This window comes from Opisthocomus hoazin, chromosome 1 (genome assembly GCF_030867145.1).
Source record: "Opisthocomus hoazin isolate bOpiHoa1 chromosome 1, bOpiHoa1.hap1, whole genome shotgun sequence".
Taxonomy (NCBI): Eukaryota; Metazoa; Chordata; class Aves; order Opisthocomiformes; family Opisthocomidae; genus Opisthocomus; species Opisthocomus hoazin.
The window spans coordinates 28,397,336-28,420,976 of record NC_134414.1 but is presented as its reverse complement, the minus strand read 5'-3'; the positions used below and the strand labels follow the sequence as shown (position 1 = coordinate 28,420,976).

General features: G+C 40.1%; 1 protein-coding gene across 1 annotated transcript in view; it reads right to left on the bottom strand.

The window, feature by feature from the left end:
* Positions 1-940: 940 nt before the first annotated feature.
* BRCA2 (BRCA2 DNA repair associated) overlaps positions 941-23,641 on the bottom strand; it is a 43,136-nt gene continuing 20,435 nt past the window's right edge. Inside the window, exons 12-26 of the mRNA XM_075419814.1 lie at positions 23,401-23,470; positions 22,593-23,011; positions 21,423-21,613; positions 20,622-20,809; positions 15,574-15,744; positions 14,912-15,263; positions 14,076-14,231; positions 11,839-11,983; positions 7,376-7,497; positions 6,102-6,312; positions 5,700-5,866; positions 5,492-5,627; positions 3,728-3,984; positions 2,878-3,030; positions 941-1,567 (exon numbers count right to left, since the gene is read on the bottom strand). Coding sequence (XP_075275929.1) covers positions 941-1,567; positions 2,878-3,030; positions 3,728-3,984; positions 5,492-5,627; positions 5,700-5,866; positions 6,102-6,312; positions 7,376-7,497; positions 11,839-11,983; positions 14,076-14,231; positions 14,912-15,263; positions 15,574-15,744; positions 20,622-20,809; positions 21,423-21,613; positions 22,593-23,011; positions 23,401-23,470 — 3,365 coding nt within the window. The remainder of the gene's footprint in view (positions 1,568-2,877; positions 3,031-3,727; positions 3,985-5,491; positions 5,628-5,699; positions 5,867-6,101; positions 6,313-7,375; positions 7,498-11,838; positions 11,984-14,075; positions 14,232-14,911; positions 15,264-15,573; positions 15,745-20,621; positions 20,810-21,422; positions 21,614-22,592; positions 23,012-23,400; positions 23,471-23,641) is intronic.

Genomic DNA, 23,641 nt, shown 5'->3' with positions numbered 1-23,641 from the left:
AACTATGGGCCTAAGGAACCTGGCTCTGCAGTATTGTAAAAGTTTACAGACCCATCAGCAAGCTGCTGTCAGCCCATTACATGTCTCCTGTCCTGCTACAAAGTCCAGCTTGGTCACAGGAGCCACCCCCAGCTCAGCACTTGAGCCAAGTGAATGGCACAGCACCCTCAAAAGGTTGCCGAGTGGGAGCTGGTGGTCTCAGTTCTGAAACATCCTCCCTCCTTTGACCCATGCCCCGTGGGAAGCAGCAGGGGACAGCCCCACAACAAACAAACTAAAAAATGGAGGTGGCAGCAATTAACGAGAACAACGTAATGAATTCAAATACTAACTCACTGCCCGCAGAAAGGGAGATGAAATCAAAGAAAGATCTGATTATCTTTCATGATGCCGTGGCCTCAGGTGCTTCTTTAAGGAGGAGCAGCTCAGAAACACTGACCAAGGAGGATCTCTCATTAATACTTTAATAATCATAGCTGTTCTCTAAAACTCTTCTAGCACTGTATGGAAAGTTTGAGGGGAAAAGTGCTGTGGCAGAATTAAAGTGCAATATTTCAGTGGTAACAATAAACTTACCAAGAATTATTTATTTTGCCCTGTGCTACTTCTGACAGCCAGACACCTATTCTAATACTACAGAGGGTAGCAAAACTGAACAAAGATCGCACTGTAATTTAGGAACACATCAGAGTCGAAGCAGAAAAGGCTAATAAAATGTCATCAAGCCTTCAGCCACACTGATGCTATTGTACCACACGTTTGTGTGAGAAATGTATAATTACTCAGCTGCAAATTATTTTGCAGATGAAACGTCATTGAATGAGGCTTTGTTTCTGTAATATAGCTTTATTAAATACAATCAGGATTTAATGTACAAAGGGTAAAAATAATTTGAATTTGAAATATATACAATAGTGTACATGTGCATTTAGCAGCATTTTCAGGGTTTTTGTCTTTGTAGCTTTCTGGGGGCTGGTAACGAGTCCTCAGGCTCCTTTGCGTCTTTCTGAAGAGCCTCAGCTACTTCAGAACTGCTTTTTAATGAGTTATTTGGTTCCCTGGTAGACCTGGAACTATTTTTGGGTGAAAGATTATCAGATAAATCAGTAGCTGTTGTACCGCTGTTTTGATTTACATAATGCATCTTCTTTTCTTCTGATAAATTATTCATGAGTGCTTGTGTATTAATCATTGCAAGTTCCTCATCAGCAACCAGGTCATTCTCAGGAAGGTGGACAGTTTCTCTCAATTTTCTACAGGGGGTGACACGACCAAAATTGCCATTTGCTTCTTTTGATGACTTGCTACGCTCTAAACCCAAACGTCGTGGTGGCTGAAATGCCTTTTTTAACGATGGGGAAATAACCGAACAGATCGGTGTCAGTGGTGGAGGGGCAGGTATGCAACTGAGGAAGTCCATCGCTCTTCTCTTTTTGCTGTTTTTGGGGTGGTCTTCATTAACTGTAGCAGATGAAGGCGTTTTTGCTGACCCTTGTGTGACAAGTTTCATATTCGGCGTGCTAGTTGACAAAGGGCTTGGATGCTTGATTTCAATTTTAGAAGAGATCTAGTTAAAAAGAGATAGAATAGAATATCCTGTTTCATTAGCTTCCTCAACTGCTTCCACAAAACGGGAAAAAAAGTGATACAAAAATGCTGTGTCATCATTCATGTCCAATTTAACTTCAGTTTGATATCTTCTGACGGTGACTAATATTATTCTTTCAAGTATTAATGCCTGATAAATCATTGTTTACATACACATTAAGACAGCACATTTACACTCTGTTGCTGAGATCTGAGCTAACTGTATGGGAACTTTTCTGTGCCAGACAAGAAAGAAATCAAAGAAGAAATCAGAGCACTCATAGAAAGGAGTCAAGTCTTCTACTACATTGGATAGGTCCTCAATAGATTGTTAAACAGGGAAAAACGAGGAAAAGATGTTGAAGAAAAAAGGGTAGAATATAGACCAAAAAACTTGAAGATAACAATACACACAGGATAGAAGTTACACAGCAAATAATTCAAACGCATGCTTTATTTGAGAATACCTTTAGTGTCTGATCTGTTTTAACTTGGTTAATACAGTTAATAAATGGGTATAAACTAAACCTTCAGAATTAAATATTAGCACTCTATCTGAAATGGAAAAGGATGCCTTATAAGCTTAAATTTAGTCCCCAGGAATTGGTCTCACACCAGGGTGTTTCCATGTCCCTTGCAACTAGTGGCAGGAAAAAATATTTGTTCTGACTCCGCTCAGTTCTCCACATCAGGAACGACTTAGCAGCAGCAGCCTTCTTGGAACCTTCAGTACAAGTTAACTCAATTTTTGTCAAGACTGCTATAAAATGTAAGCATTTACTGGGTGACACCTCCTCCCTTCTAAATCCTGGAAACAGTGAACAATATCTCAGAAAAAAAGACCAGGAGGTAAATTCTGCAAGCAAAGGCAGGAGCTGTAGAATGCCCTGAAAGAAAAATTTACCGATCAAGATTTTTCCTTCCAGTGACATCCATGTCAGATAATCTTCACAGAGGGACCAAGGAAGCAATAAATCATCCATAGGAAAAGGATGATTCATTTTACTCTTAAAACTTGGAATATTTAAAGTATGCTGTGAAAACACAGGCCACAAGGGGAGGTTTTCATGTACTGCTTGGAGAAAGAATAGTCTCACAGTTCCTCCTGGGGAATAACCCTAAACCCAGACACAAAGAAAGCTTCTAATCAGCTTGCACTGCCCTGAAGAGAACATATGGAGTGGACCCAGAAGCGAGACCATTCACCACAGCCACCAGTGTCAAACATGCTTATATACTTACTGTATGTACTGTCAAGTGTAAACACAATATTCACTACCAGAAGCTTACCAAACTTCTATCGTCTGCATAAAGGCCTGAGTAGCCAGAAGGAGAGGGGCATTCCAAGCCACATCTTTTAGTTAAACTGGGTGGAAGCACGAGATTTCTTTGTAGCAAATTCGTCAATTTACTTTCTGCATCAGAGCAAAAGGAGGTCACATTCTATAAAGGAGAACAGATTACAATGCAGAACAGTTGTTTTCCAAATTAAGTACCATATGCTTGAAAAGTATTTAGGACTTTGTTTTCTCATCGTAATCCCACCAGAAGTTTATTTTCTATCAAACCAACAACTTAGAATACTGCTCTACTTTCTGGGGAGGGAAATATCATACCTTCCTTTTATTGTTAAGAAGAAAAAAATCCTTTTGTATTTAAACTTATTTTTCAGTAAGAAGTGAGAATGCATGACCAAGACATGCTATTTAGCACAGCTAGAAAATTGAAATAATAAATAAATGAAAATCAACTGAGCAAGACAGTGAATTTCAACTTGTAAAAGGCTAGACCCAAACTGTCCATGACCGATTCCCTGTTGACAGGTACAATACTTTTTTCTAGCCAGAGAATATTCAGCTCAACCAACACTGTCTTTAGTATGTGCCATGGAATTTAAAAAAAAAACAAAACTAAAAACAAGAAACAAACAAAAACCCAAAAGACATTCAATAGGTGATATGGTGAGTCCTCCACAAAAGTGCATTAATGCCTTACTCTGTCTCCCAGAAAATCCCCTCGAATTCAACATTATGTACATTACTTGTTTTAAAGATTTGTTAGTACTAACGGACTTTTTGGTGAAGACTGTAACAAAGCAGGAACTAAAATTAATCGTTAAACTAAAAATTTACAGATTTACCTCTATCATACTTCTCAGTTCATTAACCTTCTCTTGAAGATAGCTTTCCTTTGGACTGGCTGAGAACACAGAAAGATCTCCAGCCAACAGCATAGGAATTTCTGATCTGAATTCAGACTGCCACTGAAGATTGCTTGCAGAAATGAACGAGCAGCGGACAACTATATCTTCTACAGCAAAGTGTCTAAGATCAGTCCAGATCTTTACCGCCACCAAGTTACAGCTTTCATCAGATAAGTACACCATAGTAGTGAAACCTAAAAGCAAGACAAAAGTCTGAATTAAACCTTAAACCTTCAAGTAAAGGCTGATTACAAATTGTATCTTAAAAAAAGTCTCACAACTCTTGAAGGAGAATTGATAAATATAACATGGCAGCGTGTCTGCATGGTAACAGATGTTTGATGCTTTATTCATATAGAATCATAGAAAGTTTTGGGTTGGAAGGGACCCCTAGAGGTCATCTAGTCCAACCCCCCCCGCAGCGAGCAGGGACTCCACTAACTAGATCAGGTTGCTCAGAGCCCTGTCCAACCTGGTCTTGAATGTTTCCAGGGATGGGGCCTCCACTACCTCTCTGGGCAACCCGTTCCAGTGTTTCACCACCCTCATGGTAAAGAATTTCTTCCTTATATCCAGCCTAAACCTACCCTGTTTGAGTTTAAAACCATTACCCCTCGTCCTGTCACTGCTGTCTCTACTAAAAAGATTGTCCCCATCTTTCCTATAGGCTCCCTTTAAGTACTGAAATGCTGCAATCAGGTCTCCCCGCAGCCTTCTCTTCTCCAGGCTGAACAAGCCCAACTCTCTCAGCCTGTCCTCATAGGAGAGGTGCTCCAGCCCTCGGATCATTTTTGTAGCCCTCCTTTGGACCCGCTCCAACAGTTCCACGTCCTTCTTGTGCTGAGGGCTCCAGAGCTGAACGCAGTACTCCAGGTGAGGTCTCACCAAAGCAGAGTAGAGGGGCAGAATCACCTCTCTCGACCTGCTGGCCACGCTTCTCTTGATGCAGCCCAGGACACGGTTGGCCCTCTGGGCTGCCAGCGCACATTGCCGGCTTATGTCCAGCCTTCCGTCTATCAGTACCCCCAAGTCCCTCTCAGCAGAGCTGCTCTCGATCCTTTCATCCCCCAGCCTGTATTGATAGCGGGGATTACCCCGACCCAGATGTAGGACCTTGCACTTGGCCTTGTTGAACCTCATGAGGTTCACACAGGCCCACCTCTCCAGCTTGTCCAGGTCCCTCTGGATGGCATCCCATCCTTCTGGTACTACACCATGTCCCTACTGATTACAGAAAACAGCTTAAAGTCTGTGTTCCAGTGGTTAAAAAATAATACTCCGATGGTGCTTTCCCTTTCTATCCAGCAGATTATCCACCTGTCCCTACCCGTGAGCTCCAGTGCTTAGGTTCTACTCATTCCTTGTCACAAAAGAGGCAGCTCACATACACGCACAGTGCTACTTCTACAGATGCTGCACACAGATGTGAGAACTTACTTTCACCATTTATGGAAACAGCTAAAGAAAAGCTTTTCTTGAGTTAGATTGTCCCTCACTAAATTCTTCCTGAGCTAATAAATGAAGACAGTTTTTCTTTAGGAAACCAGAATTATCTGCCAGCATATGACAGTGATGGACTGTATTAGCAGGTTTTCACGTGGGTCTGAAATGTAGGTACAACATCAAGATCATTTTTGACTTTTGAAATAAAAAATCTAGTGCTTATTCAATGGGAGGACATGAAAGTGGTCCACAACATACCTGTTCTGCTAACAGAAACTACAACTCCAACTAAATCAACTTCAGCACATGGCGGCTGAAAAGAAGGATCCGACAAACTGGTGAATTTTAGAGCTTTTCTTGGGAAGAAAATCTGTACCAGCATCTCCTGTGATACCTGAAGAAACATAGAATTTGTAAGACTGTGATACGTTATAATGATTCATCTTTATGCAGTTAAAGCACTTACTGATAGTTGTAGATACTGAGTTCTCTTTGTTGCTGTTAATTGTATGTTAGTTGAGTCTGATCTTCCTTTGGACTGTGATGTTGACAGCTGGTAGATTCTGTACCGACTGCCTTCCTTTAACAGCGAACAAACATCTAGCAGTGGACGCCAGATACTCAGTATCGCTCCTAACAATATCAGATTAAGATATATTAGCTATGCAATACTCATTTGAAGGCTTTTAAACAATATAAATCCACAACGCTCTCTCCCACACAAAAGCCCTAAACCAAAAACCCACATAAAACTGGAAATACTGACATGCAAGCTAAAATCCTGTTGAGAAACTCTTCAAATCTACCCGCTATGTTGGCCAGTCACCATGTTTAGACAAAAGTTATTTACAGTTTTCCAAGTACTAACCTTTACGTTTTTCTTGTTTTTCTTGCTTTCTATAGTCTACCACGCATAATTTCCATACAGTAGACACATCTCTTTTGGAACAACCACTTGCTTCCTGTTCTGCTGACTCCAAAGCCTTCTTGAATTCTTCCTGTATCTGAGTTTGCTTTTTATCATTCATCCACTGCCTGTAAGCATTCAAAGCTTTTAATTGGTCTTCACTGAGATATCCCTGTAACCAGGAGAAAATGTATTCAGTTATCTTTTTAATTCATTAAAAAAAAATCCCATCCAGATTTTTAGATAGCCTCTTTCTTACGTGTTCATCTGTTACCAGCAACATATTGTTCAACTGACATACTACTAGGACTTGAAATGAGGGTTGTTAACACACTGGGACTCACCAGTCTTGACTGGTGCTCGGTGCTCCATTGTCTAATTATTACATGACACATTGTTCTTATGTGATAATTAGTGAGAAGCCTGCTTAAGAATGCGTAACTAAGGTGAATATTTGATACAACAGGCATGCTTGCTGGTTTCATTAGAAAGAAGAAATATTAGGAAAAAATTCTGTAAGAAGAAACGAAGAGTTGCACCTCTCAGCAGGCTGCTATGTCTGAGCTGACCCAGTAATTTACATTACCAGGAATGTTACCTCTCTGACCAAGCCTTCAAGATCCAGATGCTTTCACATGTAGCAGCACAGATATGCATAACGTTCTGTCAGACAAAGTCACAGAGCGTATGGCTGTAGGACAGTCAAGGACCCTGACTCGCATAAGGCAAGGCATGCATTTAATTTTTAAGAACTGGCAGGGACTAATCACCTGCATCTTATTAATAAAGGCATAAACACCTGAAAATTGTGATTGAACTAGAACAGAGTGCGAAAAGAGCAATGACAATATAATCATCCAAACGCTTCAGTGAACAGCATGCAAGAGGAAGTGTGTGAAACTCAAGACTTAGAGATGCATTTAGTTTTCATGTCTGCGAGACAAAACAAAGTAATAAAATTACAAGTAACATTAACTTTTAATTCTACTATGTCCTTGATTTTTATATCAAGAGAAAATAGCTTAGTCGGTTTTACAATCTAATTTTAACAAGACTTCATGAAAATATTTTCAAAATTTTTAATCTTCATTTACTTAGCAATAAGCATGCTGTAGAAAATCTCAAAAGGTAAGAAAAAAAAAATAGTAATTTAATGGTTGATTTTAGCAGGAGGTACTAAATTGTAAATTATTCCACAAACATTTCAAAATTAGCCCAGTAGGATCTACAGTTACCTCCATATAGCTAGGATCAGATGCATCCTGAATTGCCTCATAAAGTTCTGCACCATCTTGCAAATTATGGATTTGCTGTCTTGTGACTATGCGTGATCTCGGTGTTCTTCTGCTAGTGCTCTCTGTTGAAAAAATCCATTACATTGAGTACAACCAATACACTTTAAAAGTGAAAGAAGAAATAATTATGTAAGAAGCATGGCAGTACTTCGGCCTTGACAGAATAAAAATACAAAACACTTCTATATAGGAACTGACGTGTGTGTGTGTATATATATATATTAGGAAAACACAAGCGGAAGGAAAAAAAAATCTCATTCAAACTTTGGGGAAGCCAGTGTCAGTGTCTGCACTTGGGAGAGGGTGGGAGATTTGACAGCGTTCCACAAAACTTCATTGATACTTCACTGTATTTCCTGTATGTCACTTTTTCTTCGTCTCATACAGCAGAAAAGTCTCGAAAATACCAAGATCTGCGACAACAGGTGACCAGAGGCCTGCATGTGAAGCCTCCTTAGGGCACCAGCTAAAAGCCCAGTTAACTTCTTCATATTAATCTATTATGCTCTCCTTCGGCAAGTCATTTTGCTGCTAGCATTTTGATTAATTGTTTCAGTGTACGAGACTCCAGCGTACGCAAGTTTAGCAGTGAAACATAAAATAACACAATGAGGTGACTGATATGTGGAAGTTCGTATGAATGAAGTTAAAAATCATAAAGCAATTTCTGATTTAAACTAAGAATTAAGTAGTGAGGTTTGTTTTGGGGTTTTTTAGAGTATGGCTTCATTTGCCTTTTGCTTGTTATTGGTGAAGAACTGCGGGTTCTGAAAAGGAGTTAGAGAACGTGTTAGTGTTATAGACGACCACAAGATTTATGGAAAGGGAGAGGCTGTTGGGTTGTAGATATGACCCTGTCAAATTTGAACTGCACAGGCTACTGTTAGTGATGGAATCCTATCTGTTGCTGGAAAAAAAATCAACTAAAACACCAAACCAAAACCAACAAAAACTCCTCCCAAAAACCAGACCAAGCGTATCAAGGCAGCTGGAATCGATAATCAACATGGCAAGAATCCTAACACCCTTCCTCATTCCCGTTTAGCAGAGTCAAACCTAAGGGGAAGCAAACATATTTCTGGCACAGCAGTGAGCTTCATGCAGCTGTAGCAATCAGCAGCCAGTTGGGCCACTTGCAGCTACAGCAGGCCTGAACTACTGCTAGAAATCACCAGCAGATGTACGCAGTGTCATCCCATCACAGAGTCAGAATACGGCTGAAGTTGAAAGGGACCTCTGGAGGTCACCTTGGCCAACCCTCCTGCTCAAGCAGGGTCACCTACCGCAGGCTGTCCAAGACCAGGTCCAGTGAGCTTTTGAATATCTCTAAGGATGGAGATTTCACAGCCTCTCTAGGCAACACTGTTGATCACCCTCACAGTGAAAAAGGGTTTCCTGATGCCCAGAGGGAACCTCCTGTGTTTCAGTGTGTGCCCATTCCCTCTGGTCCCGTCACTGGGCACCACTGAGAAAAGCCTGGCTCCATGTACTTTGCACCCTCCCTTCAGTGGTCGGTGAATTGGATAGAGAACTGGCTGAATGGCAGAACTCAGAGGGTTGTCATCAGCGGCGCTGAGTCTAGTTGGAGGCCGGTAACTAGTGGTGTCCCCCAGGGGTCAGTACTGGGCCCAGTCTTGTTTAACTTCTTCATCAAGGACCTGGATGAAGAGTTAGAATGTACCCTCAGCAAGTTTGCTGATGGCACCAAACTGGGAGGTGTGGTAGACACACCGGAAGGCTGTGCTGCCATTCAGCGTGACCTGGATAGGCTGGAAAGTTGGGCAGAGAGGAACCTGATGAGGTTCAACAAAGGCAAATGCAGGGTCCTGCACCTGGGGAGGAACAGCCTCATGCACCAGTATAGGCTTGGGGTGGACCTGCTGGAGAGCAGCTCTGCGGAGAGGGACCTGGGTGTGCTGGTGGACGACAGGTTAACCATGAGCCAGCAGTGTGCCCTGGCTGCCAAGAAAGCCCATGGAATCCTGGGATGCATCAAGAAGAGTGTGGCCAGCAGGACGAGGGAGGTTCTCCTTCCCCTCTACACTGCCCTGGTGAGGCCTCATCTGGAGTACTGTGTCCAGTTCTGGGCTCCCCAGTTCAAGAAAGATGAAGAGCTACTGGAGAGAGTCCAGCGGAGGGCTACAAGGATGATGAGGGGACTGGAACATCTGTCCTACGAGGAGAGGCTGAGGGAGCTGGGCTTGTTCAGCCTGAAGAAGAGAAGGCTGCGAGGGGACCTAATAAATGCTTACAAATATCTGAAGGGTGGTTGTCAGGAGGGTGGGGCCAAGCTCTTTTCAGTGGTGCCCAGTGACAGGACAAGGGGCAATGGGCACAAACCGAGGCACAGGAAGTTCTGGCTGAACATGAGGAAGAACTTCTTCCCTCTGAGGGTGACGGAGCACTGGAACAGGCTGCCCAGGGAGGTTGTGGAGTCTCCTTCTCTGGAGATATTCAAGACCTGCCTGGACAAGGTCCTGTGCAGCCTGCTGTACGTGAGCCTGCTTCGGCAGGGGGGTTGGACTAGATGACCCACAGAGGTCCCTTCCAACCCCTACTATTCTGTGATTCTGTGATTCAGGTATTTACGCACATTGATGAGATCCCCCTGAGCCGCCTTCTTCTCCAGGCTGAACAGCCCCAGCTCTCTCACCATTTCCTCTCGTGTCAGATGCTCCAGTCCCTTAAGCATCTTCATGGCCCTTTGTTAGACTCCTTCCAGTATGTCCATGTCTCCTTTGTACTGGGGAGCCCAGAACTGGACACAGTTCTCCACATGTGGCCTTACCAATGCTAAGGAGAGTGAAAGGATCACTTCCTTAGACCTTCTGGCAACACTCCTCAACTTGTCCACCAGGACCCCCAGGGCATCTTCTGCAAAGCTGCTTTCCAGCAGGCAGCCCCAAGCATGTACTGGTGCATGGGACTGTTCCTCCCCAGGTGCAAGATCTGTACTTCCTTTTGTTGAACTTCACGAGCTTCTTGTCAGCCCATTTCTCCAACCTGTTGAGGTCCCTGTGAATGGCAGCATAATCCTCTAGTGTTTGTCACTTGTTCTAACTTTATCTCATCAGCAAACCTGCTGAGAGTACACCCTGCCTGATTATCCAGACTATTGATGAAGACGTTAAAACAGGACTGGACCCAGTGTTGATCCCTGAAGTACACTGCCAGTTACCAGCCTCCAAATAGACTTTGTGCCACTGATTACCACCCTCTGGGCCCAACTGTTCAGCCAGCTTTCAATCCACCTGTCTGCTCATCCAGCCCACGCTTCATCAGCTTCTCTATAAGGATCTCAGGGGAGACAGGGTCAAAAGCCTTACTGAAGTCAAGGCAGAGAATATGCACCGCTCTTGCCATATCTACTCAAGCCAGTAATTTCATCACAGAAGGTTGTCAGGTTAGTCAAACATAACTTCTCCTTGGTGAATCCTTGCTGACTGCTCCCAATCACCTTCTTGTCCTTCATGTGCCTGGAAATGGTTTCCAGGATTAGTTGTTCCACCACCTTCTCAGGGATCAAGGTAAGGCTGACTGGCCTGCAGTTAGTTCTCTGAGTCCTCCTTCCTGTCCTTTTTGAAGGCAGGAGACATATTTGGTTTCCTCCAGTTTTCAGGCACCTCTACCAAACACCATGATCATTCAAAGATAATCAAGAGCAGCCTCACAAAGGCATCAGCCAGCTGCTTCAGCACTTGTGGGTTCATCCCATCACCAACCATGGACTTACCAGTCCAGTTTGCATAAGTATTCTCTAACTTGATCTTCTTCCACCAAGAGTATGTCTCCCTTGCCCCAGACTTTCGCCTGGTCTCCAGGGCCTGGGATTGCTAAAGGCTGGCACTGCTAGTTAAGGCGTTCAGTAATTCAGCCTTCTCCACATCCTGTGTCACCAGGGTTCCTGTCCCATTTAGCACCTCCACTGACCTCAGTATCTCCACAGTCCTGCAGTGTTTGTGAGGAGAGATGCTCAGTCTTGGTGTTCAGGTCTACTGATATACATCATAAGCAGCGCCCACCTCCAGGTGAAATATTAGTGTCAGGTCTTTGAAGAGAATGGAATTAACAATTTACAATTTTGTAGCACTTCTCTGAGCACCATCTCAATGATAAGTTTTTAGTAGCCTGGCTACCAGCATGTTCAGGAAGAGTTTCCAAGATAGCCACAAAGCCAAGCAAATAAGTATATAACTGTTTTGTACTGAAAGGTCTTGATACGTAGGAAGTAACAAACCTAAAACAATACAACACAAAACCAACAACAACAAAGAAAATGCAACACCCTATCTCTGCTTCTCTTATCACCAGAGAAGTTTTTTCCAGTTTCATTAAACTCTTCTGTGAATGCCAAAGAAGTTTTTGTGTTCTTATTACATGTTCTGAAACAATGAAAGCTTTACCTTCATGCTTTTCATATTCTGCTTGGATTTTTGCAAACAGAGCTTCCAGTTTCTTTTGTTGATCCTCTGCATGCTTGGCCGCTTCCCTTTCTTCAGCTCGGCTGTTGCGAAACACATATGAACCAGCTGATGTCTTTTCCACCCACTAAGATGAAAAGATTCAAACAAAACCCAGATTTTTAAAATTTTTAACCTCATCTAGTTTCCTTCTAATACTCATTGTTAAGCAAAAATGCATTAAAAACTGAACAGGCAGTACAGCATAAATTCTTTCAGTATAATAGATAAAAGGCAAAACCCCACAGCACTGGTTGATAAATACTCACTTTAAAATTACACAAACAGAATGGAGCAGTAGTCAAAACTGCATGACTTAACAGCTAAAGAAACCATAGCTTGTAGTAATAGGTACCAATGATGTAATTTGAAGATAGCTGGATCCCAGTGGTAGACACGTTAAGATACAAACCATCAAACTCAATGGCTAAAAATATAGCAGAACCGCACTCTACCCGATTTGTCTTTCCATATCAATTGTACTGTCTGTCTTAACATGCTAGATTAGATGCTGTAAAAGAACTATGATGTTGTTCTGCAGACGCTCTTAAACTTTTTTCTGCCTGAAATGGTTCCATAGGACTACAGCCTTGTCCACAACCCTGCCAGAACTGGCTCGCCTGATTTGAAGAGATAGGCAAGTCAAAGAAAGAGGTCACTGCTGCTGAAAGTGGTCCCTTCCCTTCCTCTTCGCTGTGCAGTCTCATCTGCTTCTCCCATGCACTGGCTCTAGCACATACCTGACCTCAGACAACATGAGTCTGTTAATTCAATAGACAGCAGTTTGTTGTGGGGTTTTTTTGTTATTATTCATTAGTTAGTTACTCCTGGTTTACTGAATTAAATTAGCTAAGCAACAGGATCAGGTGAGCTCCAGGTTCAGCAGCAAGAGAGTATAGTGAGGGCAGAGCGAGGAAGGGTTGAAGGACTAATGCTTATGAGGCAGCGAATTGTTGAAGTAAGCTTTGCCTGCCTCATTAACTGCATGCCATGCATTTCCTGCACTATTCACAGTTTGACAACTTTAATTCAGGTTCCTGTGATTTGTACACTCCTTGACTCTTGAGGTAAAAGGACACAGACGGCCCAAGTCCTCCTATTGTTTTGGTCTGTTTGAGCAAGAGTCTTAGGTGTTTTAAATAAAATCTACATCAGCACATCAATCTCTTGATATAGTGAGATACAAAGCACAACTTTCCTCCCAGCCTGGAAGCCATTTACTGCGATGCAGTTATAGATTACAGTCCCCTTTCTGGGACCTAAATAAATGTTAGTTCTATCAGACAGTTCACATAGTAAGTATTGCAATTTCCTCCATTAAAGTAATAATCTAAATATCAAAGTAATGATCCAACCCAAGTATTGGTATTATCTTTGCAGAATTCATTCTACATCAACCAACAGTTAGACAACACTTTAGAAAGAAAGCAATGAAAAAACATCTGTATGTACAGGCCAAGTGTAACACACTCCGAGAAAAGTTAACAAAATCTGAAAGCTGTATCCTGGTTAAACTGTTAACATTAGAGGGATTGTTTACTAAAAAAATATTGTTTCTTTTCATATTTGGTACTGTTATAAAAGCAAGTAGTTACAGTGAAGTCTGACCATATTTAAAATGTCTGGATATCAAGTGGTATTTAGAAGACCTTAATTCTATTTTACACCATAATCACATTGTATTTTCAATAATATTTTAAAATAATAGATCTTACACAATATAGCCAGCTACATGTAAGAAAAAATAATCTTACTAATGGTTATAAATATTTAACTTCTTTGCAGGGATACGTATGTTAATAGAAAAAAAATGGGCTTCACTTCTGCTTAGGAGTTGAAACTGTCAATGGTTTTTTCCTTCTTTAAAACAAGTGCTGTGCTTTTCAGATTACAGAACTGAAATTCAATTATTTCTGCCTTTTTGAAGCTGAAAGCAAAGCCAACCAGAAGATACTGAACGCAAACTCAAATTCTTCTTACAGCAGAATACTCCAGTCCTGAAAAAACTAAATACATGCAGACTGCAAGAATCACTCCTGTTCATTTTACACGTAATAGTACCTTCTCTTAAATTTTTTAGTGAGCTCTATTATGTCAAATTTGAGGAATGATATAGCAATTAACTAATACACTTCAGATCTCATAGAGCCTGTTAGATTCATAAAATACTTATACCATACCTGAATAGGATAAGTTCTTTGAATAACTACATCAATACACCCCACTGCACCACCCTCACTGTAAAGCGATGACAAAGGCAAAGGAAAAGGTCTGGGATCCCGATGAAATCCTAGTTTTGCATGCCATCGTGCACATCGAGTGCTGTTCGCTGAAATCTGAATAAGTTAAATGTTGAATGATAAACTGTCACTGGTAGGTCAAAAAGACATCCAACTTATTATATCTAAAGGAAAGACTATTATCACACTGACCTCACTAAGAACATATCATTTTTTCACCTCAACATAATACATTTTAATTTCACAGTTTCTTTTTGCATTGAAGAATGTATTTTAAACAGGAACTAAAAATTTGGTAAGTTAAAATTTTCTAAGAAATTGGCACCTATGAGACAAGCCACTGACTTCTACCAGAGGAGCAAAATTTTTATGCTGAAACTTCATGCATTGTTTTAATCATCCTCGAAAAAGTCAAGACCGTCCCCTCCAAGCCCACCCTCTCATGACCTGTTTTCTTCCCCCCCAATTCTTCCTCCAAATTCCATATTGTCTGTGATGGATAAATACTTTTCGTAACCTGGTGCTTAACCAAATTAAGGAGCTGGAACTGTAAAAATACACAGCAAAACTTGGCAGAATTTTATATTATAAACTTATCTTCCAATCCTATTGAATAGTGTCAGCTACCTTGTGTCACATCTTACAAATCTCATTAAACTTTGACAAAACTTCGTCTGTTTATAAAGCCCCGACAAACCTTTTTCTGTTTACAAAATGTGGCTCAACTAAATAGCATCCATCACATCCAATCAAGCTGAACTAATGCTTTGTTTTACCTTTAACATAAGGGAATCTGGGGCTTCCAGTGGCGTACATCCATTTTGAGAGCCAACAAGTTCTGCTCCGTGCACTATGATCTTCTGACCAACAGTCAGCCTTCTTCTATGCAAGAAAGCTTTGAGAGGGGGATCCAGAAGAGCTCTAATCCCGTACCAGCCATCAGTAACTTCAATTATTGCTGCTGCTTTTTTACTTTCCACATTCTTATTGCTACTGCTAGGGGATACAACAGTGTTTAGCGATATGATTTTAGAAACACACAGTACAAGTGCTTTACCTGCCGCATCATCTCTTTCTGTTATTTTTTTAATTGCTGATCGTTTACTTCTATCAACTTCCAAATCATACCTAGAAAAAAGAATTCATGATGCTTTGTTAAAGGAAACAAAATCCACCACATTGTTTTTCCTTAAAAAAAACTGTAGCAAACTATTGCTTAATCAATCTAAATGATTAAGTACCACTGTAGCAAAGCAAATGTTATCGAAATCCTTACAAATAACACGCACTACATTTTTAATATGGATATGCATAAGTTTAACAATATAAACATTCTGATAAATAATAAATGTAAGGTAGAGGTGCTTATTTTATAATATGAACTAGAAAGGACACAGTATCACAGATTACAAGTCCAAATACATTCTTATATACTTACCTATATTTCAACTGCAACAGCACCGTTTCTGGTGTCAAACATCTGTTAGCAAATTCATGTGGAAAAGACACTTCCATGGCCGCCAATTTCCATACAATCCACCTATAGTGATTGTAAACCCAGGCCTCTGTTATTAGCTTGGGATCCACACCAGGAGTGTCACAGAGGGCTCTGCAGATAAATTGTTAATAAATTAACCGGAAATCCACTGTAAGGTTTTACTTGCCTATTTTTCCCCAGCATTGTATTCAGTGTATGTACATAGGTAACGTTAACAAAGGAATGTTTATGAGAGTGAAAACAGGAAGTTTACATAGTTTACAAGTTTCCATAACCTGATCTGGTTATTGTCCGAATACTGAAGTTTTGTCCTCATACGCTCTGGCAGCATGCATGTGCATACATGCATGCGTTCTTGAAATGGAGACTTTTGACCCTACGAGTAGCTCCAGGGGCATGCTCTGTCAGCTTCACGCAGTTATGCACAGAGCACAGAAGGACAGAAGTGTGCTCTATTCCCTTTCAGTCCTGGAATTTCCCCTGCTTGCTTGATGAGTTCATTACAATCCATCTACTCTACGTCACAGTCCCTAGAGTTGTGGTTTGAGTGTTTTGTTGCCTTTTTTTTTTTTTTTTAAGCATGCATGTGGACAGCACATTTCAAAGACCTTTCTTCTCTCCATTGAGTGACTTCAGAAATGGACTTTCATTCTGTGTTGAGGCCAAGCTGTACCACCATGACCTGCATGAGTTGCGTTGGAAACATCCGTTTTTACCAGCTCTCACAGTCACTAGGAAGGCCATTTCATGAAAGCAGGAAGAGAAAGAATTAGAGCAAAGATTCAAATAGCTGAGCCATTAGACTAATTAGAACAAGTCAAGTCCTATCAAAAAGTCAAATTCCAACTTGTCAGAAAGCCTCAAGAAGATTTTAAGGAACTGTATTGCTGTTGGGTGAGGAAAAGAAACAATTTAAAAGCCACAAAGTCATATACAGGAAGATAAGGAGCAGACATGACCATCAAATTGCTTTGCTCTCTTCTAATGTAGCAATAATTAATCTCAAACGTTAGGAGACACTCTGTAATCTTACGTGAAGGACAAAGCATTTCAGGAGTTAAAGACAGAATTCAGTTCAAGATTAAGATCCTAAATACAGATGACTAAATGAAGGCATATATATTCTAGTTGACAGAGATTCAGTTAATATACTTAAGGGGATACAAAGACTGATTCAGTTGACCAAACAGTAGGTATTTATTCTCAGCCATAAGCTTTAACATATAACAAGTCCAGAAAAGATACAGGAACTGAAGGCAACCTCTTGGGAAACAACCTCTACAAATTGCTCCAGAGGCTATCTGGTATTCAGGGTCAGGTCAGAGCAGGTTCTGACACCAACAACACCGTGGCTATTCTGGGATATTTAGCAGTATGTTGGTGGTTTCTCTCTTCTCTTTCTGAAAAATGAGTGTGGGGGAAAGCCATGTACCTGATGGCGTGACCACAGAATCAGGAGCACCATCTGAAAATGATTACTAAGACAAGTAACAAGGAACAAGTAAAAAGGAACAACGTGCTTTGGAACAAGCAGCTGGGCTGTCTAAAAAGGCCAGTATTTGGCACATCTAGGCATGTTTCATGCAAATACTTTAATGCCTTTCCCATTCACAGAAAAATTGTGTGAAATTAATCAAGATTACCTCCAACATGCCTAAGCAGCAGACTGCAAATACACTGATCCAGAGTTGGATGCATTATTCCCAGAGATCTACTGCTTCTTGACAAAACAACCTCAAAAGTCATGTTTCCTATTAATTTGCGTAGCACTGTTACTTGTCAGCCTAGAAATAGCATTTTCACATGAGAAAAGAGTGACCAGCATGCTTTCTAAAATGCACTGCAATTCCAGAACACTGACATGTAGCAAGAGGCCCTGCACCGGAACTACACATGGATGAACCTCCAAGACAGTCTTTTATGCTTCTACCATAAATGCTTTGTAGGAACATTCCATCTAGCAAGGTATATCCTCAAAACATTCAGCAATCGTGTCACCACTGGAGGGAAACGCAAAATCAGGGATGGTATTGCTAATAGCAAAATACTTGCCAAATGGGAAGGAAACAGACGGGTAGCAAGTTATGTCAAGTTCTGCATACTCTGCCTCTGAGTGACTACATAAAAGCATACGCTTGCACAGCCCATAGCTGTCCATGGAACAGTTGGGGCATGCGATGCCACAGGGTGCAAAATGGAACTGTGGGAGCATTAGCTATGCCTTACAGTACTTAGAAAAAAACAGAATAAATTTTAAGAACTGCTCTGAGACAAACTTTGTTTACTATCAAACAGAGAGACTCAAGAACTTCTGGAGCAGCATGCAAAAATACTTAGAAGCCACTTCTAAACAAGTGAAAGACAAGAGGGTGATTAGGAATGGCCAGCATGGATTTACTAAGAGCAAATCACACCTAACCAACCCAACTGATTTCTACAATGAAGTAACTGGTGCTGCGGGCAAGGGGAGGGCAGTGGATGCTGCATATGTTAGCAAGGACTTTGACAATTTTTTACAGTCTCTATCATGAAACTGGTAAGATATGGGCTGGATAAGTATAGATAAGGTGAGTGGAAAACTGGCTGCACTGCTGAGCGTAAAGAACTGTGATCAACAGTACAATTCCAGCAGGTGGGCAGTAACTAGTGGCACCTCTCAGATATCAACACAGGGACCAATGCTGTTTAATGTCTTCATTAACAACCCAGATGATGGCATGGAACACACGTGCAGCAAGTTTACGGATGACACCAAATTTGGGGAAGAGGTTGATAAACTGGGGGGGGGGGTGGGGGGGGCAGGGCTGCTATTTAGAGGGACCTGAGCAGGCTGAAGAAACAAGCTGTCAGGAATCTCATGAAATTCAACAACAGCAAAGTCTTGCACCTGCAATGGAACAACCCCACGCAACAGTAACAGGCTGCAGCTGACTGGGAAACAGCTTTACAGAAAAAGATCCAAGGTCCTGGTGGACAACAAGATGACCATGAGACAGCAATGTGTCCTTGCAGCAAAGAAGCACAAAACCACCCTCGGCTGTACTAGGAGCAAAGCCAGGAAAGCAGTAATCCTTCCCTTCTCTTCAGCACCTGGGAGACTACATCTGAAGTTTCTGTCCAGCTTTGGATTCACCAGGACAAAGATGCTGGTATACTGGAGCAAACCCTGCAGAGGACCACCAAGGTGATCCTCCTGTGCTCTCAGGGGCTAAGCATATGACATAAAAGCTAAGAGAGCTCAGTTTGTCCGAATTTAACAAAGGCGGCAGAGACCTTATTGCTGTACACAACTACCTGACTAGAGGATTCAGAGAAGACAGGGACAGGCTCTTCTCAGAAGCACGCAACAGGATGAGAGGCAACAGACAAGTTTGAACATGAAAAATTCTAACTGGAGATAAGGGTGGTTGTTTGTTTGTGTTTTTTTTTAAATCATGTGAGTGGTCAGCTGGCACAGACTGTCCAGAAAGGTTGTGGCAGCTCTGCCCTCAGAGGTTTTCAAGATTCAGACAAGTCCCCGAGTAATTAATCTGACTAGAACTGTGTTGAACAGGGGCTTGGACTGGATCACTACCAGCAGGCCCTTCCAATTTCAATTACTCTATGATTCTGAACTCCAGCACTTGATTGATCTTCACGGAGTAGTTGTTGGGTACGGACACAGAACATCTCCAGTTCTCCAAAGACGAACAAATATTGTTGACACCAAAACCATTTCCCAGAGTCATGGCAATGACTTGGGCATCAAAAACGTTTCCCAAAGTCACATGGGAGAAGCTAGTAATGATACTGAGTCACTAACAAGAGCAGAAAGCCATTTTTTTTTCACGAGGATCACAACATAAAAGTACACATCTTCTAACAGTCAATTTTCCCATATTGGATTATGGGCACCAACTTCATCAACTCAAGCTTTCAAATAAAAGCAGTCCTTGAGCTTGGAACAGACCTATCTCTGTCACACTTTGGTCCTGGGAAGCCAATGTTGGAAAGCTCTTGAATTCTGATACTACTTAAGTTGGCAATACATGCTTGACTACAAATACTATTCAAACACAGGTCCTTGCCTTGAGTCTTTGCATGAATGCATACCAACACTGACCGTGGCCTGAAAAAAGAGCATCTTAAATTTACAGAGGAAATCAGAAAATGATGGTTAAGTATTTTCTGAAGTTTCGGTAGAACAACAGTACATTGGTAGTTTCTTGATCTGTTGCACATGCTTTTGATGATTTTATAATGTACAAACCTGCTTACAGTAAAGCAAAACATAATTATGAAAGTGCTTAGAAGAGATGCACTCAACACATACACTTTTTTTTCAGCTCATCTTAAATGACTTGCAAAAGGAGGGACAGAAAGACCAGGAAGAGTGCAAGAGCAAGGGTTGTTCATGCACTTTTTTTTTGCTTCTTAAATATACTCGAAAGAAAGCTTGAATAAATCAGTGACTTTTACTACTGAAATCTTAGCTTCCTTCAAATCATACATCAGCTTTAAAAAAATAATATTAAAAAAATGTATTTTTAGCCTTGTCCTGCCAAAGAAGGCCCAAGCACCTCCCTGGAAAAACCTTCATTCCCATCAAGAAACTCTAGAGCCCACCAGAAATAAATCCTCCTCCACCTGGGAAACAAAAATCAAAACCTATTAATGCTAATTACACAATATAGTAAAGTGCTTAATTAACAGAAAATAGTTAATATTTTTCTAGACTATTTACACTGATGAAGAGTCCCCAGAAATCTTCTGAATTGACTTAGTATGCTTTCTTTAATGGTCAGTGAAGATCACTAACAACATTAGTCTGCATAGTAAATTTACAATCCTACAATATCTGTATTTACAGTAACAGAGGTGCACTAAAAATGCACAGTGAAGTAGTCAAAGGCTTTAAAAAAAATCACTGTGTTGAGTTTATTCTAGGGGATAAGGGAATCACTAACAAATAAATAGCATACTTGTTTCAAGTTCATAAGTAACAGTACCTGTAAAACTCCTTTTTTCCAGCTTTTCCCTCATCTGTGGGTATTAGCCATCCTCCATCAGCAAGTTGCATCCCATTTCCAGCTAATAAATACTCTTTACTGAAAAAGTCTTTGATGAGAAACTGGAAAGATTCTGCATTTGTGCTGTTAACTTGTATGCAATGTTTTGAAACACCACACATGTAAAGCTACAAAAAATTAGATGAAAAGACAAAATAACAACAATACAGTAAGAATTCAGCTGGGAGGTTTTATAACTAGCATTATAAATTCAGACAAAATATTTCCTTGAGGTTGAGACAGCTTTTGTCTAACCTTGTCATTTCGTATGTAATCCAAGAGGAATGGAGGAATTCCCAGCAATTATTTTATCAGAACAGCAGCATCACATTGTGCTTTAAAATGTTTAAAAAAATTCAATAGGTTTTGTACCTTCATTGTACCAAAAGCAAGAGGCTTTTGATGTAGACTAACCTAAACTTAAATTTTAACTGTTATCTTAAAACAGCTATGGGTTAAAGTCAATAGCAACTATAATTAGTGGATTTTTTCCTTGTTTGATGCTTGTCTTGTTTGATTATACCACTACAGAGACATTTATGAACCTTATGATGTGGGACAGTCATAAAAACTATGGATATGCAAAGCTACTTAAAAACTGTAGTAACTGGTATAACAGCTACTGTAAATACTTCTCTCAAAACTGAAGAATGTATCTATTCAAAAGCTACTGAGTTTTTGTTTGCTTGTCTTAAGGAACAGATCCCAGGGAAGACACCCAGCAAAAAGATATCAATATACCTCTTCCGTAGAATAAAAACTAGGAGATTTCTCTTCTACTGCAGTTTTCAGAGAGATTCTATTTCTTGCAGATGTTTTAATGGCATAAAGACTGCCTGGCTGTGAGCTAATATTTTGCCTATATTTCTTTTTAATTCTCATTTCCTGCAGATCTCGGGCACAGCGGAGGTTTGTCATCATCTTGACCACAGCTGCAAAGAAAAACAAACCCAAAATCATCAAAACCTTTTTACAGTATATATCGATTTAAAATATAGTCACATTATAAAAGCAGATTCAGAGAAGCATATTTTCTAAGCCACTCTGCAGCTTTTTAGAAACTGCAACAGTCTAAATACTCAAAGTTTAATGCATTTAAAAAGCAGTGTTTACTGAAGGAATTTGAATAGTATTTATATTAAACGAATGATATGAAATGAATATGAATATATAAGTCCCTGAACTAAACTTAAATCCACATATTCTTCTCAGACTGAACTCCATCTTCATAGAAAACTCCAAATGAACAGAAATTAGTTGATGATGACTACAAAGACCATAATCATGAGATTTTGACCGGTAAATAAGGGCTCTAATTCTGCAAATGTTCATGCACCTGTTCAAATATATACAATGAGTCATTATTTGATTGTAATAGTTACAGAAATTATACAGACTGGAACATTCAAGAAAACTTAGAAGGCATAAGGCCACATGATAAATCAAGTCAAACACTTGAGCCTTTAAACTCTCCCTCTTTGAAAATAACACAATCAGCCATTTATATGTTAAGCCTACATTTTAATTAGAAAACAGACTGAAAACAAGCTTCTGTAAAAGTGAATGAAGTATACCAAGGCTGGTCTTTAAGTAAAATATTCTAGGAACTTCAAGAGCTATACAGAACCAAATATCAAATGAAACACAAGCCATCTTATTTCTGAAGCAGTGTGAAAACAAATTTTTCATGTTTTTAATTGACTTTGGAGATGAGTTGCATATGTTTTATTAGGAGTGCAATATAAAAATATCAGGAAAGCAATTATTTCCTAATTTTCCTGCCAAAAAAAAGCTTAAAAAGAAGCTTTTTTTTTTTTTTAAATAAAGTCTGACAGAATATGCAAAACCCTTAAAGGTTCAACTCTGATAGTTAGCATTCACAACAGTTAAATGATCTAAATCTGAAAATACCTAAATTGTCATTGTCTAGGTCAGCGTCTGCTACATGCTGGATGCAAGACTGATGATCTTGAGGTTCAGCAATATTTTGTTCAGTTGTGATCTGATTTAATTCTGTCTCTGCAGTCATATTTTTGCTGATTGGTGAGTCACATCTTTTGCTGCTGCCTTGTTCACCTGCAGAAAATGTCAGCTTGGTTTTGAAGGGTGGAATAAAAGTTTTAGCAGTTTTGCCAGATTTGTGCGAACTTCGTGTTTCTTCACTCTCTTTTGCTGAGGCCTTACATGGAGTAGAAACCCCTGAAGTACCATTTGAAGACTGTCTTAGTGCACAGTGCTGAAAAATGGCAGGTTTAGACTTGAATCCTTTAAAGTCTTGATCTGGTAGAGTAAGGGTAGGATTCTTGACTTCTTGTCGTTCTTTAGTAGCCCTACAGAGATGAAAACATTCAAACACACAGGTCTCAGCTTCCTGAGAAAAACCATTGTGCTGATTTTTATATTCTTAAAGTAGTAATACGACTTTCAACAGTAAGTAATTATTGTCAATAAAAAGACAAAACGTCACTGTGACATTTTAAAAACTGAATACTTATCTATCCAGAAAAGAGAAATACAAGTATAAAATTTGTTTGTCATCTCACTGGTCTACTGCAGCAATGTGTGTTGTATGGTAATTTAATATATTTTGAAGTGAAATTATTAGTGTTTTATAAAGTTGGGTAGCAAATTATCATGTATTTTTAAAAAGTTACAAGAGCTTGTGAGGTTTTAAGAAATTGCATTAGAAGAACTTTAAAATATATCATAAATTTCTTACCCAAAAGGTTGACAAGTTACGGGTTTTAAAGGAATATGGTACATAAATTTTCTTCTGTCTTTGAAAATGCCTATAAAATAATTAGGAAAAAAGTTTGAAATGGCATATTACATTGATAGAAATTTACATCATGTTTTTTCTGTGTTAATGTTATAAATGTATAGAAAAGTTTCCAGAGTGAATTTAAACAGCTTTGTTCTTCTTCCCCCCAATAAAATCTTTGTATATAACGTCTTCACAC